Source organism: Aspergillus aculeatinus (assembly GCF_003184765.1).
Source record: "Aspergillus aculeatinus CBS 121060 unplaced genomic scaffold BO66scaffold_30, whole genome shotgun sequence".
NCBI classification, from domain to species: Eukaryota; Fungi; Ascomycota; class Eurotiomycetes; order Eurotiales; family Aspergillaceae; genus Aspergillus; species Aspergillus aculeatinus.
In genome coordinates, this window is record NW_020291499.1 from 219,185 (window position 1) to 234,583 (window position 15,399).

General features: G+C 51.8%; 6 protein-coding genes across 6 annotated transcripts; 3 read left to right on the top strand and 3 right to left on the bottom strand.

Moving 5' to 3' along the window:
• The first annotated feature begins 99 nt into the window (after nucleotides 1-99).
• On the top strand, nucleotides 100-3,559 carry BO66DRAFT_392630 (tethering complex subunit PEP5). The gene is made up of 9 exons (XM_025647569.1): nucleotides 100-183; nucleotides 250-318; nucleotides 398-694; nucleotides 749-1,381; nucleotides 1,430-1,663; nucleotides 1,717-2,052; nucleotides 2,101-2,604; nucleotides 2,653-3,051; nucleotides 3,105-3,559. The coding sequence occupies exons 1-9, from the start codon at nucleotides 169-171 to the stop codon at nucleotides 3,480-3,482; spliced, it is 2,865 nt and encodes a 954-aa protein (XP_025502947.1). The 5' UTR covers nucleotides 100-168; the 3' UTR covers nucleotides 3,483-3,559.
• A 403-nt stretch (nucleotides 3,560-3,962) lies between these two features.
• BO66DRAFT_115390 (uncharacterized protein) lies at nucleotides 3,963-6,327 on the top strand. The gene has a single exon (XM_025641859.1). The coding sequence runs from the start codon at nucleotides 4,118-4,120 to the stop codon at nucleotides 6,077-6,079; it is 1,962 nt and encodes a 653-aa protein (XP_025502948.1). The 5' UTR covers nucleotides 3,963-4,117; the 3' UTR covers nucleotides 6,080-6,327.
• On the bottom strand, nucleotides 6,328-8,256 carry BO66DRAFT_115389 (chitin deacetylase CDA6). The gene is made up of 2 exons (XM_025641858.1): nucleotides 7,810-8,256; nucleotides 6,328-7,759 (listed from the first exon to the last, which is right to left on the bottom strand). The coding sequence occupies exons 1-2, from the start codon at nucleotides 8,027-8,029 to the stop codon at nucleotides 6,576-6,578; spliced, it is 1,404 nt and encodes a 467-aa protein (XP_025502949.1). The 5' UTR covers nucleotides 8,030-8,256; the 3' UTR covers nucleotides 6,328-6,575.
• A 502-nt stretch (nucleotides 8,257-8,758) lies between these two features.
• Nucleotides 8,759-9,917, bottom strand: BO66DRAFT_115387 (uncharacterized protein). Its single transcript, XM_025641857.1, has 2 exons — nucleotides 9,579-9,917; nucleotides 8,759-9,520 (listed from the first exon to the last, which is right to left on the bottom strand). Exons 1-2 carry the CDS (start codon nucleotides 9,806-9,808, stop codon nucleotides 8,839-8,841), a joined length of 912 nt encoding a protein of 303 aa, XP_025502950.1. The 5' UTR covers nucleotides 9,809-9,917; the 3' UTR covers nucleotides 8,759-8,838.
• A 498-nt stretch (nucleotides 9,918-10,415) lies between these two features.
• Nucleotides 10,416-11,662, top strand: BO66DRAFT_392632 (uncharacterized protein). Its single transcript, XM_025647570.1, has 3 exons — nucleotides 10,416-10,853; nucleotides 10,993-11,275; nucleotides 11,376-11,662. The coding sequence occupies exons 1-3, from the start codon at nucleotides 10,711-10,713 to the stop codon at nucleotides 11,553-11,555; spliced, it is 606 nt and encodes a 201-aa protein (XP_025502951.1). The 5' UTR covers nucleotides 10,416-10,710; the 3' UTR covers nucleotides 11,556-11,662.
• Nucleotides 11,663-12,368: 706 nt separating this feature from the next.
• Nucleotides 12,369-13,828, bottom strand: BO66DRAFT_402411 (TLC domain-containing protein; the record flags this gene model as incomplete). The annotated part of the gene is made up of 3 exons (XM_025648817.1): nucleotides 12,369-12,836; nucleotides 12,894-13,628; nucleotides 13,706-13,828. The coding sequence occupies 3 exons, from the start codon at nucleotides 13,826-13,828 to the stop codon at nucleotides 12,369-12,371; spliced, it is 1,326 nt and encodes a 441-aa protein (XP_025502952.1).
• Nucleotides 13,829-15,399: the final 1,571 nt, after the last annotated feature.

Genomic DNA, 15,399 nt, shown 5'->3' on the forward strand with positions numbered 1-15,399 from the left:
TCGGAGATACGGGCGGGCGGGCGGAATTAGCGCGGCGGAGCTCATCCGGCGGATGGAGACTAGTTAGTCTTAAGTTACTCCACGCAAGTCGATGTCACTCCAGCTTGCACTTCCTCCCCATCCCGCTAATCGCTCACCTCCTCAGTCCATGGCGTGGGCTGTGTCCAAATGGCTTTGACATCAGTGAGACTGCACGCTCCATATTTTAGCTCCTCAGCCTCCTCATGTTACTAATGCGCCCTGAATTAGTGGAAAGCGTTCAACTTCTTCGATGTCTCGTCGGTGAAGCTCCCGGAGGAGAGCTCATCTATTCTCGGTGTATGCCCCCCCCCCCCCCCCGTGCTTTTGTTCGCGTCCAGCCTCGTCGCTCTATCTGCTGATACAGCGTCTAACATAGTCTGATATTCTCTCCCTCTGCTCCGGCTCCTCTCACCTTTTCCTCGGCTCCAACGATGGCTTTGTCCATATCATCTCCTCGTCTTTCAAACTCGTCCGCTCGTTCAAGGCATCGGAGACCGGCTCGATCGCACACATCAAGCAGATAGACGCATCCTCATTGCTGTTGACCATCGCGGAAGATCTTCCGAACGAGCCGATATTGAAGGTTTGGGCCCTCGACAAGATCGAGAAGAAGACCGGTGCCCCACGATGCCTGTCAACGACGTCCATCCAGAATGCGAGGAGGATATTTCCCGTATGTGCTCTACATTATACGTCAGGATCCGAAGACACCATATTGATGGCTTAGGTTTCTGCGTTCACTGCTCTTGACGACCTGTCCCAGGTGGCAGTTGGATTTGCGAATGGGTCTGTCACGATTATCCGCGGTGACCTGATTCACGACCGCGGAGCAAGGCAGCGCATTGTGTTCGAGTCGGAGGAACCAGTGACGGGACTCGAGGTACAGAGTGGCCCGGTCGCGACCTTATATATCTCGACGACTAGCCGAATGCTGGCCCAGATCATCTCTGGCAGAGGTCAGGGCCAACCGGCGCGCATCCTGGATGACATGGGCTGTGCCGTTGGCTGCATGTGCCTGGACAAGGATACCGGCGATGTTCTCGTTGCTCGCGAGGATGCGATATATACCTATGGGTCACACGGACGCGGACCCAGTTACGCTTTCGAAAGTCGGAAAGACTCGATCAACATTTTTAAGGACTACATCGCATTGGTCTGCCCGCCACGCGACACATCCTCGCGGCCCGACGCTTTGCGCAACCTCAATGTCAGCCAGGCGGACGACATCTTCAAGACGACCATGTTTACGCTCCTGGACACAGATTTGAAATTCATCGCGCACTCCGAGTCGCTCGTATCTGCCGTCAAAAAGATATTCATCGAATGGGGCGATCTCTTTCTTCTTACCACGGATGGCAAGGTATGTCAACTTCCGCTCGGACTTGACCTCGATGCTGAGACTTGGTAGCTCTATCGGTATCGCGAAAAGACCCTCCAACAGAAGCTTGAGATTCTTTATCAACGGAACCTATACATTCTGGCTATCAATATCGCCCAAAAGACTGGTGTGGACACTCTGCAGCAGAATGCTATCTACCGAAAGTACGGAGATTTCTTATATCAAAGGGGCGACTACGACACTGCAATGCAACAGTATCTTCGAGCGATTGACAACACAGAACCATCGCAAGTCATTCGAAAGGTAAGGATGCCCCAAATTCCATGTTGCCAATGAGTGCGCTGAGCAGGGTATAGTATCTGGATACCCAGCGAATACACAACCTCATCGAATATCTGGAGGAGTTACACGACCATGATAAAGCCACAGTTGATCACACCACGCTACTACTGAATTGCTACGCCAAATTGAAGGACACGACCAAACTAGATGAATTCATCAAAGCCCCTGGAGAGCTGAAGTTTGACCTTGAGACTGCCATCGCAATGTGTAGGCAGGGTGGGTATTACGAACAAGCAGCCTATCTTGCCACGAAGTATGGTGAAAATGATATGGTCGTTGATATCCTGATTGAGGACTCAAAGAAATACGCCGAGGCTTTGGAGTACATTTGGAGGCTGGATCCAGAATTGGTCAGTAAATATGCACTCAACTCCATTTTCTAGACTGACATATTCAAGGCTTACCACAACCTGATGAAATATGCCCGGGTGTTGCTCTCCAATTGCCCGGAGAAAACCACTGAGCTCTTCACGAAATACTACAAGGGGCAGTACAGGCCAAGGACTGAAGTTGAGACCCCCGTTGAACCACAAGCGCAGCAGAGTAGCACTTTACAGAGTCTAGCAGCCTTTCTCCCTCTTCCTCTGATGAATGCTAGTTCTGGACCGAAGGCTGAACCATTGGAAAGCTCACGCGAAGTTCAAGGTGAAGATGTCGAAGAATTGATAGAATATCAGGTTCCAAAGCCAAGAACCGCGTTTTCAGTATTCGTCGGCCACCCCGATGAGTTCATCTCATTCCTCGAAGCTCTTATCGAGAAAGAGGATTTGAAAGAGGATGAGAAGATTGACCTCTATACAACCCTCTTTGAAATGTATCTGGATACTGCAGGTCGGAAGAAGGATGCTACTGACAAGGAGGCTTGGGAGAACAAAGCCAAGAAGCTCATCGAGGGGAAAGATGTAGGGGAATCACCCAGACCGGTCTCACTTCGTTACTGATATTCTTAGATACCTATATCCACCTCGAGTGTGCTGCTGTTATCCGACTTGTCCGGCTTCCGGGAGGGATCCACTCTTGTCCGCGAGCAAGAAGGTCTGCGATCAGACATCTTCCGTTCTTTTACATCGGCAAAGGATACCAGCGGTGCTATAAAAGCGTTGAAGAAATATGGACCGGAAGATCCGCAGCTCTACGTGGATGCGCTTACCTATTTTGCTTCAAGCCCCAAGATTCTCGAGGAAGCAGGAGACGAACTGGATGCTGTTCTCAAACGTATTGACGAAGCTGGCCTTATGACCCCGCTGCAGGTCATTCAGACTTTGAGTAACAACGCAGTCGTCACGATGGGTCGTGTCAAGAAGTACCTCAGCGAGAACATTGAACGCGAAAGGAAGGAAATCTCTACGGTTTGTTACCTTACCCGATCCATGATTTTTCTCGCGCTAACATTAGCATCCAGAACCGCCGATTGATCAATAGTTACAGCAAGGAGACTGAAAGTAAGCGTAAGGAGCTGGAGCAATTGGGGGCCCAACCGGTAGTATTCCAATCGCGCCGGTGTAACTCCTGCGGTGGCGCACTCGATCTGCCTACGGTTCACTTTCTCTGCAAACATTCTTTCCACCAGCGGTGCCTCAACAGGGTGGACGAAGATGCGGAATGTCCAGCTTGTGCACCACAAAACTCTACCATCAAAGCCATCCGCAAGCGGCAGGTCGAATCGGCAGATCAACACGACCTGTTCAAGGGAGAACTGCAGCGCTCGAGGGACCGATTCGGGGTTATCAGCGAGTTTTTCGGACGGGGGGTGATGCGACCCCAGAGTACTATGGAGTGATGCAGCCTTTTTGTTTCTAGCACAGCCTTGCATTTGATGTGAATAGATCATGATATCACATACCTGGTGTGTTTGGGTGTTTCGATTTAAATATGACCTAACTACTCCGTAGCCACTGTAGTTACTTGTCTAAAGAGGGAGGTCAGTCTTATCACCACGTGATCTCGCGTCATCTGGGGATTTTCGTATCGGCGGGACGCGACAAGACCAAGTATTATTGGAATTGACCGAGTCTCATTAGCAGAAGGCTGTGTACACTACAGCACAGCTGGCAGTGCCTCCCAGTCCCGTCGATGCACGATCCTAGCCGAGAACATGTCTTATGACCGTGTGATTCAAGACTCGGACGATGAGGATGATCCTCTTGTGGGACCCCATTCCCCGGTGCAGGAATACGATGACGCGCATGCCGACGACCACCTACATGCCGATGTACAAAGACACCAGGAGATTGAGGGCAACTATGATGCGAGCATGAATATCGACTTCGACCAATATCTACAGTCTCAGGAAAGACTGCCTCCGGGGCACTCGTCTCCACAGCACCAACCACCAGAGAGATGGGTCCCCACGAATTCGGGAGGCGGATCTATGGGTAGGACTCTTGAGTTGCATGCATTTGCTTTGCTTTCATCATGAACATTCATCCTAACCAAGGCTCTGCAAAAGGCTCGATGATGACTGAGATTGGCCTCGCCCAGCAACGACTCTTTGACGACGATGAGGTTCAGATGGTTGACCCATCAAGGCAACATCCCCATGAACACGGCTACTCGGAATCGATCCACGCAGAAACCATGATACCCCGACAATTAGAGGAACAGACCAGCGTTAACCCCACCGGCTATCCATACATCAGCGATCCATCATCGTACAGCGCCATAGATAGCAATATCAATTCGGCGCAGGCGGGGCTTTCGCTATCGTCCAACACACATCCCAACACCTCCAGCCTCAATGCTACCCCGCCACCCCAGCAATACGAAGCACCTCTCTCCGATCTTTACACTATGCACACCCACGTCGAAGTGCCAATACGACCACACCATCACGATTTCTCTTCTATCCCAAGCTTCGATCCCTCCTCCGCGGCCGCACAAACATCCTCGTCATCCTTCAACGTCTTCGAGGCGTCGCTCCCACCTCTTCAGAATGTGTACCCTGAGGATACCGACCACCATCATCATAACAACTTCAGCAACTCCGCGGCAACCGTCCCCACCGAAGTAGCACCGACCTCCTCTCCTCGCCGAGTGGCCTCCCTCCAAGCGACTCCTTTCTCTCCGCACGACACTCAACCCTTCTCCCCCGCCCCATCAGCTGTCAAAGCAAGCCGTTCAAAATCCGAGAATCAACACAAGAGCACACCAACGAGCAACCCAACCCCGAACCGGACCGCCATGTCAACGCCACTGCTCCCTACTCAACTGAGCACGGATGAGCTGATTGCTATTCAAGTGCCAGCTATGGAAATCCCCGTGGTGGAAAAGAAACGCGGCCGCAAGAAGAAACAACAGCAGGAGCAGCAGCAGCAGCAGCAGCAGCAGGAAGACGCACCATCTCTGCCAAAATCATATGCCTCAACCACCTCGAACGTGATCGTCATCGACGACGACGCCGAGGATCACGAAGCAGCCCAGCCCTTTACTACCACCACAGACACCCAAACCCCTTCACAGCCCCCTCCAACCACAACCGAACCCCCCAACACCAACAACAAAGCCGAAAAGCGCAAACCCGGCCGACCGCCCAAGAACCCCAAACCAGCGCCCACCGACCCCTCAGAACCGTTGAATCAAGATCCCCCACCGCAACCCACGACAACCGATCCCTCCCCCAATCACAACCACAATCTCACCGAAAACAACAACAACAACATGCCCGCAGAATCCCCAATCTCGCAAACAACCACCCCTACCGTCAAACCCAAAGGACCGAAGAAGAAAAAGCTCAAACGCGGCAAAACCACCTCCATCACCCTGACAAAGACCTACGAATCCGACATCGAACCCGACGTACTCTGGGTCGAGGAAGACACAACAAAGGAGGAAGACGCAAGACCACGTCGGGGCCCTAGCTCCGCGGTCGAACTTCCCCCCTTACCAGCCCATCATCAATCCACAGAGACTAGTTCCGTCCCCAACGCGAGCGAGAATCTCGAGCTCGTAGCAGCGGCGGCGGCGGCGGCACCAGCAGCACCAGCACCCAAGAAACGCGGCCGCAAGAGAAAGAATCCCGAGCCCGAGCCCGACACTCCGGCATTGGGAGAGCAAGAACAGATCCGTCTCCCTGAGCAGAGTGATACGGTGGAAAATCAGCAAGGATTGGATGATGACTCCCTCGACAACCACCTCAACAATGCTCATCAGGGTGTTCGAGAAGGGGAGGAGCAAATGCCACCCCCAAAGCAAGCAGATCCCACTCCCCATCCGCAGCCAGACCCGCAGCCCGTCGAAACGGTTCCTGTCACCCCGTTGAAACCGAACAAGGGCCCCGACAAGCACAGTCCCATCTCGTCGTCGAGTAAGGTGCCCTTCCGGGTCGGGCTGAGTCGGCGGGCGCGGATTGCCCCATTGTTGAAAGTGGTTAAGCGGTGATTTCCCATTCCCAGTTCTCCGAGCAGAGAACTTAACGGTCGTTGGGAATCGAAATAGGAGTCTCTTATTTACTTTTATTCTTTCAATATACGTATATTGTTTGAGGGGAGGAGGGGGCTCCAGACTGTATAATCGCGATCTAAGCATGAGTCATGTCTTTTACGGAATACCCACAAGGGCGCACTTTGCTTTTTACTGTGCTTATACTTAATTGTTTCTCGATTGTTATATCTATGGTGGTTTTCGACTAAGGCCACGACGGGATGCTTCTATAAGCTGCCAATGAACCAGAAATGATCATCATTGCTCTCCAGTGACCCTCATGATCAAGCTTCATAACATTCTTATCAATGCTCAAAGGAGTGTACAAACGTCTTACAAAGCACAAGCTCAGCCTATTAAACATGCAGACTCACAATCATAGTGATCAGGCTGCACCCAGGATATCAATGACGTACCATGCCAAGTCTAGTATGCTAGGCTCTCGATCCCTGACTTATCCAATCAGCACAGCAAGCAAAGGCAATACCGCAAGCTCGATGGGAAATCTCGAAGGCTGGAGCATACGACTCGCACCCGACTTGGCAGGCTTCCCCTTCGATATGACTTTGCTAGATGGTCGGAAGTCGGCGTGATCTTCTTCAGCGACAACGACCTCCTTTTTGCTGTCACAAACTCCGTTGTCAATCTGACAGCCCTCGCCACAGAACGTGGTCAAGTTGCCACAGAATCCGGTTCCACTGCAGCAAGGCCCAAAGCGGGACCCATCGCATGTGACATTGCCGCCACACATCCCGTCGAATGAGACTATCTTCGAGGGAACCTGGAAGACCTCCTTTCTCGAGTTGCGGCCATCGACAGTGTTGTCTTCACGGTACCAGTACTTGGGAGGGTCTCCAAGACACTCACCCACCGTCACTGGTCGGAATCCTTCGGCGGTGAGCTTTTTCAACATGTGCTCCGTGAGGTTATGGACGGTCTGCTCATGAACATCATGAGCAATCACAAGCCAGGGACGGTCAAAGGCAGTCCGAGCATCCAGACTACTATCGAAGATATCCTTGGAGCGTTGGATTTCCGTTGGACTGTCGTGCTTGTAATCCTCTGTGTCGATATCATATAGAATGATATGGTAGCCAAGCTCCCCCATATCCGCCAGGCAGCCGGACTCGGCCGTGCAGCTAGAATAAGGAGGGCGCATGTATGTAGGGAAGAATCCCAGAATGTTCCGCAGAGCGGCCTCATTCCACAACAGCTGAATGCGACGCTGGGACCGTGAGATCTTGCTAAGATCCTGGTGAGACCAGGTGTGGCTGGCAAGCTGATGGCCACTCTCGTGCATACGTCGAATCAAGCCTGCCCATGGCATTCCAGGGCTGTCAATCTGACCTTTGGCGTTGTTGTTGCCGGTGATGAAGAAGGTCGCCTTCGCTTCGTACCGGTCAAGAAGATCGAGTAGATCCTTTGTGAACTCCTTGGGCCCGTCATCGAAGGTTAGAGCGACAGTACCCGGGACAGTGCAGGATCGAATGATATTAGGTCCGTAAAGGGCAGCCCCGTCAAGAGGACGGGGAATGTCTTCGGTGGAGGATCCGCCTGGGGTCATGTGCGCGTCACAATAGCCGTAGTCGATTTGGCAGTCAGGAGAGCTGCAGTGGTCCCTGGAATCTCCACAATAGCCTGCAAGCATCAGAATGGATCTTGCCGGTCAGAGGCACAAGAAAACCTACCGGCAGTGGAGCAGCAAAGTTTCTCTGGACATTTGCCAACCCCGGAGCCGCATCGAATGCCAGCTGGTGCACGCACTGCAAGTGGCTGAATGCTAACATCGTCCTGGGGGCGAGGAATAATTGGGGACACCTGATGGTTCGACTGCAGAGTGATGATGTTCCGGGCAGTCGTGCACGCTGCAAGACCCCAAACGGGGAGGGCCCAATTCAGCATACGCATAGTGCCGACTCTGAATCTGGTAAAGTGTATACGAAGGCTAAGATGCAATGTAATACAACACGATAAGAGTCTTGTGTGGAAAATAAGATGTTGAAGTTGTGGGAGGAAATAGGAAGAGAGCTGGAGGAAGAAGCATCAGAGCTGCTTTGAATGTGCTGGCCGACAACACAGAGGAGGAAGCTGCGATGATCAACTCTGTGAACCGGAAGCGGCCAGCTTGTCCCAAACATGACCATGAGGCAGTCGCGATGGGAAAGACCTCCAAATCTCCATTGGTGCTGAGACACTGTCGTTGCCTGAGAAATTCTGGCCTGATTTCAAATGCTGGACTGCAATAAAAACAGGCAATCAGCCGGAAGAACCACATACCCTGCTTCCATGTATTCCTCGTCAAGACATGCCCATCTTGACTGATAGCCCAGTTGCGACAGAAACACCAGCTCAAAGCACAATATATGTCTCGGTTCCTGGAGGTTTCCCTAGAAACTCCTCGGGGTAGCAGTTCATATCCAAATATCGGGAAGTTACGCGGGCACGGCAGTGGCTGCCATCCCTGCCAACCAGCCGTGGCGAGCAGGAGGCGCGCATCGTTGGCGATATCAGATAGTCGTCCAGAATACAACTGGGGTGATCTTGCACAAGTGGACTAGTTCTGAAAGTAGATATGAGACCATGATTTTCATTGAGGGTATAACAATCCACGAGGTCCAGCGATAACCGGGAGTTCATCAATCTATCGAGACGAGATCCTACATTACATTGGAATTTGTCTTTTGAGGAGTCCGTCGGAGCATCACAAGAAAGTCAGCTCAGCTGACTGGTGCCACTGCATCCTCACCAAGGGCTGAGAACACGAATGGCGCCAGCGTTGGAAGGTAGGGCCCGAACTTCGCGGGGGCGCTCTTCGCTATGCTGCCCACCGTGGCGACAAGGTGACGCTGGTGGATCGTAGTGGGTTGAGAATTGAACTTTTTGGTGAGATCTTTCACGAAGAGGTTAAGCTGATGGTCGGAGAAATGAAGGACCAAGGCCGAGATGGCTGCCAGTGCGCGCTTCGTCACCACGGTACCAGCCGTGTCGTTATCAACAATGGACATGACGGAGTTTTGCAGGGCGGTCAGCTCAGCTTCCTGCAAGAGTGGTCCGAAGCAAGTGACAACTTGAATAAGAACATCAATGGCATCGCTGCTGAACCCCTTGGATGGATCCTTCTCGAGCATACCCTTGACAACAGACCCTCTTCTGCTGGAAGGTGATGGTATGGGGCCCGTCAGACGAGGTATGAGCACACGAGACACCGCCGAGTAAGCCGAAGTGGCCTCTTGGCTGGGGGGCTGTCCAGCTTGAGGGCGAGGGAGAGCAGTGACGATGTATCGTAGCGCGGTGTTGGGGACGGATGTATCGATGGTTTGGGAGGCAGTGAGGTTGGTGAGCTTTTCGAGAAGAGAGGCGAGATTCTCAAATGGCAGTCGGTGAACGAGAGGACCGAGACTAATCATTATAGAGGAGTCAGTTGTGTGTGTGATGATTAAGAGAGCGGGGAGCATGCCATTTCAGTGCCTGGTTTTGGACATCGCCGTGTTGATCATCAAGCGCCTTGAGGAGGCCCTCGGCCAGCTTCGAGGCGGAGCCTTGGTCATGAGCCAGATATGACGAGTTTGGGTTGTTCAGAAGACCAAGAAGATCATTGAGGGACATGTATCTCATATCCGGATCGGGATCATCCAGCTTATGAAGCAAGTTGTTCAAAGTGTGCTGCACTGCTTGTCGGTCCCCCATGATGAAGCCCCGCACTGGAATTTGAGGTGTCGAAGGTGGGCGCTTGTGAACAGAGATGTGAGAACGAAGTACAAGCCTTTGTAGAGATGGTGTAAAGAGGGGTCAAGAGAATGCAACAGACTTTAGGAGATGAGCCAACACGTCAAGGGGAGAGTGGAGGGAGGTGGTGAGGGGAATGAAAGTCGGATCGATAGTGATTGTGATAACTACGGATAGTCAATCAAGTCGAGCTGATGCTATCGGAGCTGGCTGCCTGAGGCTGCAGTAAGCTTCTCCGGAAGGCGACACCGGCCATCCGCGCATTCAGCCACCACAGCACACCAAGATTAGCCATTGCATTCAGTGAGGATGCAACGTTGATGATGAAGAGGCTCAACGAATTGTAGGCAGTGATGCTCACAATGAATGCATATCAGAGAAGCAAAAGGAAGTTATAGGCAAGTACATACTCAAGTAGTAAGCTAAGTATAGCTCAATACGGAGAAATAACCGGGAGGGAAGAAGCACCGCGGTTGATCTCCGCATGGGGACATTACATCATTTGGTGTAATCAATAATAACTTGAGTACAATTCAACTACTCTTACTCTATATAAGCTATAAGATCACGCCGGCAATTCCCGCTCCGTCAGTGTAACTACAACTATAGTACAACTCCCTGGCCATTAAGTCATACCATCATCGTTCCTCCTCCCTCCGAAATCCAGCCAGCCTCCTCTTTTCACACCTTGATCCCTCCTCTCTCCTTCCTGTTCTTCCTTCCTTCTTCTTCCTTCCTTCTCTCTTCTCCTCCCCCTCCCAATTATACCATACCCACATCAATTGCTTCATCCCTACCATCCCACACACTCAATTCCTCCCATCCCACCTTCAAGAGACCCTAGAATCCATCAAAAAAACACAATGGTTCTCGCACGCCCTCAGATCCTCCGCGCCTCCGCCCGAGCCCTCGGCACCGTGCGACAAACTGTGCCCACCCAGCAATTCGCTCGTCGAACATACGCCCAAGCCGCCGAATCGACCAACAAGTCCTCCGATCTTCCTTGGTGAGTGGAGTGAGATTAAACCTCCAGGCCCCCTTCACCTGTGTCAATCTTGCTCAATTGGCTTCCTCTTCCACTCACCATTGACACCCCCCCCTCTTTCCCCCAGAACCAATTAAACTAACCCGCCCAAAAAAACCAGGCTCATCGGCTCCCTCGGCCTCGGCATTCCAGGAGCCTACTACCTCCTGGCAACGGGCCCCAAAGCCGCCGCCTCCTCGCACGACACGCCGGACACGCACCACCACGGCGAACCCAAGGGCAAGACCTCGACCTCGGCCCCGATCGAGAAGGAAGAATCCGCCTCGGCCCAGGACTCGGCCCCTCAACCGGACCGGGACGCCGAACAGAAGACCGAGTCGGACTCGGGAGCAGCAGCAGCAACCGCTTCGACGGATGGGAAGGCGCCGTCGGAGGCTGATGAGGTGGGTTTCCCTCCAACATCCTTTACCCCCCCCTCATTCTTGGACCGAAAAGTCTAGACTTCTGTATCGTGATCGAGGAATGCTAACTCCGACCCAAAAGCCCTCAACTCGCAAGGAAGCGGGGAATGCGTCGACCATCTCCGGCAAGCAGGAGGGGATTTCCAATGCCACTACGGATCATCCGCATGTGAACGAGCCCGGGAAGAGTGTCAAGGGGGAGGGCGAGACGGAGACGGCCAAGGTTAAGGGGACGGTGTCTCCGGATCGTCCGCAGCAGTAGATAGACAACCAAAATTCCTCGTTCGCTTCGGCCGGGGGTTTTCTGTATGATGCAATGTTTTTTTATTTTTTTTTTTCATGTATAAGACCATGAATTTTCCTCAAGAATTGTTTGAAACAGCAACGTACTGATATAATCTCGTATCCTGTTTGGTTCCTGCATCGGACATTGTGAGTCTGGATCTGGAAAATATCGGGAAGTAAACCAGTAAATGCTAATGCCAATTGGCATGTGATTATGCACGGGAGGTAATGTCTGGAGGAAATCGAAAGTGAATCGCACCGACCGATTGTCAGCCAGCGCGGATCTATTACTATATTAGATTAGACATCTGCAGGCGGTCCCAATGCGCCCTTCACTTCTCCGGAAAAGGAAGAAAAGATCCGCTCTCCGCACGGCCATCAAAAGAAAACAAGAAACAGAAAAAGGAAGTGCGCAGTCGTGGCAGATTCATCGCTTATATCCATTTCAAAGTTGCATCCCCAGGTACGCCCGCCCAAATGACCGACACCACAAAACACGGTGCATGCAAAGCCAGCCGTTACCCTCATACACCCACTTGCACTTGATAACCATGCAGAGGGAAGAAGACATGGAGAAAATACAACTGTCGGGTTTGTTCACGAAAAGGAAAAGGGAAATGAAAAAAGGGAGTTCGAACATGGATGCCATAAAATGTTCTTGGGAATGTTAAAAGTTATAGACAAGCCTCACACAAGGGTGGGCTACACGATCCCAGGATGGACCGCTAGGATGCGCACTTTCGCCGCAGCTGGATAGTAGGAGACCATTCTGACTGCAATTTGCAATTGACTAGTGCTTGTTGTTCACCGGCTGACCGTTCACAAGGACTTGGGGGGTCTTGTTCTCTTTGCTGCGGGCACTCAGGGTCGGCTCCTCGATGCCCGTTGCGATGGCGGCATGGCTGCTTGCCTCGGGAACAGGAATCTCGTCCTCCGTATCCTCGTCATCGCTTCTCTCGTCCTTCTTGATGTCACTGATGAGGTAGTTCTTCAAGATACGCAGAATCAGGAAAAGCCAGAACAAATTGACAGCTTGCAGACTGGCCAGCAAGGCGAAGGTGATGTATTGACTGATCCAGCACTTGTACTGCTGAGTCTCCCAGTTGAGCTCGAAAGGTCCAACGGTGCGAAATTCGGTCAGAACAGCCCAGAGGATCTTCAGGTTCAGGTAGTGGCGAAGATAGATCCACATGCCGACGAACATACCGAAGTACGGCGCGGTGATCCAGTGGTCGAGGTAGTTGAGGGTCTTGGAAGTCTATAACGCAACCATGTTATTATCAACTTGGGTTAAGGGGAGGGCTGGAGTACATACGGCAAGGAAGAAGTCAGAGATATCGTGCGTAATATACACGGCGATACCCATGTAAGTGAAATGGAACCTGTAGCTCAGTCCAATCAGGGCCAAGGTGATGATGTGGTGTGCCACCAGCTCCTTGAAGTCCTTGCGTGGCTTCTCCAACTGAAGCATCAAGACAATCGCCTGTTGCGCCCAGTAGCTCGCCTCCAGCAGGTAGTAGGCCTTGAACAGCGCCTCATGCTCCCGGTGAGGAAAGCCTTCAAACATGGCCGTAGTGTTGAAATACCATATGTCTGATCTGTACATGACGTACAGACCAAAGGGACCGAAGATTCCGAAGTAGATAGCTGTATACACCTGCTCCATGAACCGAGCAGTTTTGCCTTTTCCGCGAATGCCACAGTACACCGCAAAGGGTCGGATCCAGCGCTGCATCATAAATTCACGAGTGAATGACAAAACCACCGTGTAGAAGGAGACGAAAGCAATATCCTTGGGGCCCTTGCCGTACATGATCGGACCGCCAGGGTACTTCGGGGGCTGCGGGTAGGACAGGAAGATGGCGCTGTGCAGCGGATTCGATTTTGTCGGGTTGATCGCATACAGGAAGAGAAGAACAATGAGGATCAGCAACGGCAGAAGCCAGGTGTGCTTTAGGCAAACATCCTTGAAGCGGCGCAAAGAGGACTTTTTGCGGCGTTTCGCAGGCGGCTTAATCGACTTGTCATCGGAGGCACTGGACTGCAGCACCTAATGGTGAAGTGAGCGGAGTGGAAGGGGAGACAGATGCCAGTGAGAGCCAACGATGGGGCGTAATGTGATCATACCTTGTCCCAATTCGGGGCTTCAGCATCAATTGGGCTGACTTCGTTCATGGTAGACATGGCCGGTGCGCCAGTGTCACCGCGGATGTCCGCACCCAGATTGCTCGATCTCCGTCCTCGAACCATACTGAACAGAGTAGCAGGATGTGACTGATAATATATCGCCTGCTTGTGTGCTGGACAAAGGACCGGTGATGCCTCCCTCTTCGTATCCAACGGCCCTCTTCAAGCCACCGAAAGCAGAAAGGCGCACGGGGAAAAAGTACCGAGCGGAGCGGAATGTGAAGCACCGGGACTTGACAGAGCGCGCGGGAAGGGGGATGATCGACCAACAGAGCGTACTGAAGGAGAGCGACCCAGAGGGCAACAGGAAAAGACAAAAAAGGGCTATAAGAAGAAGAGAAAGGAGAAAAAAAAGGAAAAGGAGCCGCAGACGCAAGTGCGAATTGGGGAGGGCGAACCGTGAGGAAGCAGGAGGTTGAAGAAGAAAGAAGGGAAGAAGAGGCGGCCCGCAAGACGGAGAAAGTGTAGTGCTAATGTTGAGTTGTGTAGACGACGGATGGTCCAAGCATCCTTCCGCTCCGGCCTCGCAATGTCTTCCTTTACGGGCCCCGTCTTTCTCTTTTTCCAGGGGTTTTTCTGCTTTTTCGTCTTCTTTTTCTCTTTTTTTTCCCCCTTCTCTTTATTCTTCTAGCCCCAAAGTAAAGTTAGATTGATCCTCGGGCAGTTCAGTTTCCCCGACTACTCCACACGATCATTACCCTGTCGGACCATTGTCAGGTTGACCCCTGATTGTCGTGGTCTTCTTCCGTCACTGGGCAGAACTGAATGATTTCAAATGGTACTAGTATGTACTCCGTAATATGCAGTACTGCATATCAGTGTATAAAAATACGATCCACGTTGGTTGTGCGCGTGCCATTGGGTCGAATCTGATTTTTAGTCTTCTTGGCAGCGATACTAACAGATTTCCTGACTTTTCATTGGCCAAGAGACTTCACCGCCTCACCTTATGTGTGTGGATAGTTCATTCTTCATCATGGATCAGATACGATTACGACAGCCCACCTGAAGAAGCAGAAAAGGAGATTCAGCCTCATCTTGGCAAAAGACATGTGTTGTCCTCGGTACTGTAGTCGCAGCGGTCTTCGTCTATAAGACGACCATGTTGCATTCTGCAGGAATCAGAGGATCCATGTGTCTGAGCAATTCGAACCTTACTTGGTCCGTTATGTTTCCAGGCATAGTATTGATTATATGGAATTTGTGTTGTAAGCTGGGACCCGTCAATGATCTTGGCTATGGGAGCCCTTGAGCAAGCCACTAAATCCACATTTTTAATGGATGATTAGTATAGTAGCTCATCTCACCTCATTCTCAGCACCATCGCATATTAGTGAACAACCAGTGCAAACGAAGAGGCGGTGGCAGAAAAAGGCACTAAGTCAAGCTAGCTTAGCACTCTGGCCTACAATGATGGTGTTGACAACGACCTTATCGACGGCAAGTTGGAAGGGCTTATAGAAACTAAAAATCTCTTCAATTTGAAGCGATTCCGTCAATTTTGATATTGAGAGTCCAAAGACCGCAGATACCCAAGGTTTCGGCTGCGAACCAGTCGCATCATCGCATGGCCACGAGCAGTGGAGAAATGCCTAACTCATTCCAGCTAGGTCAATATGCACGGCTGAGATACC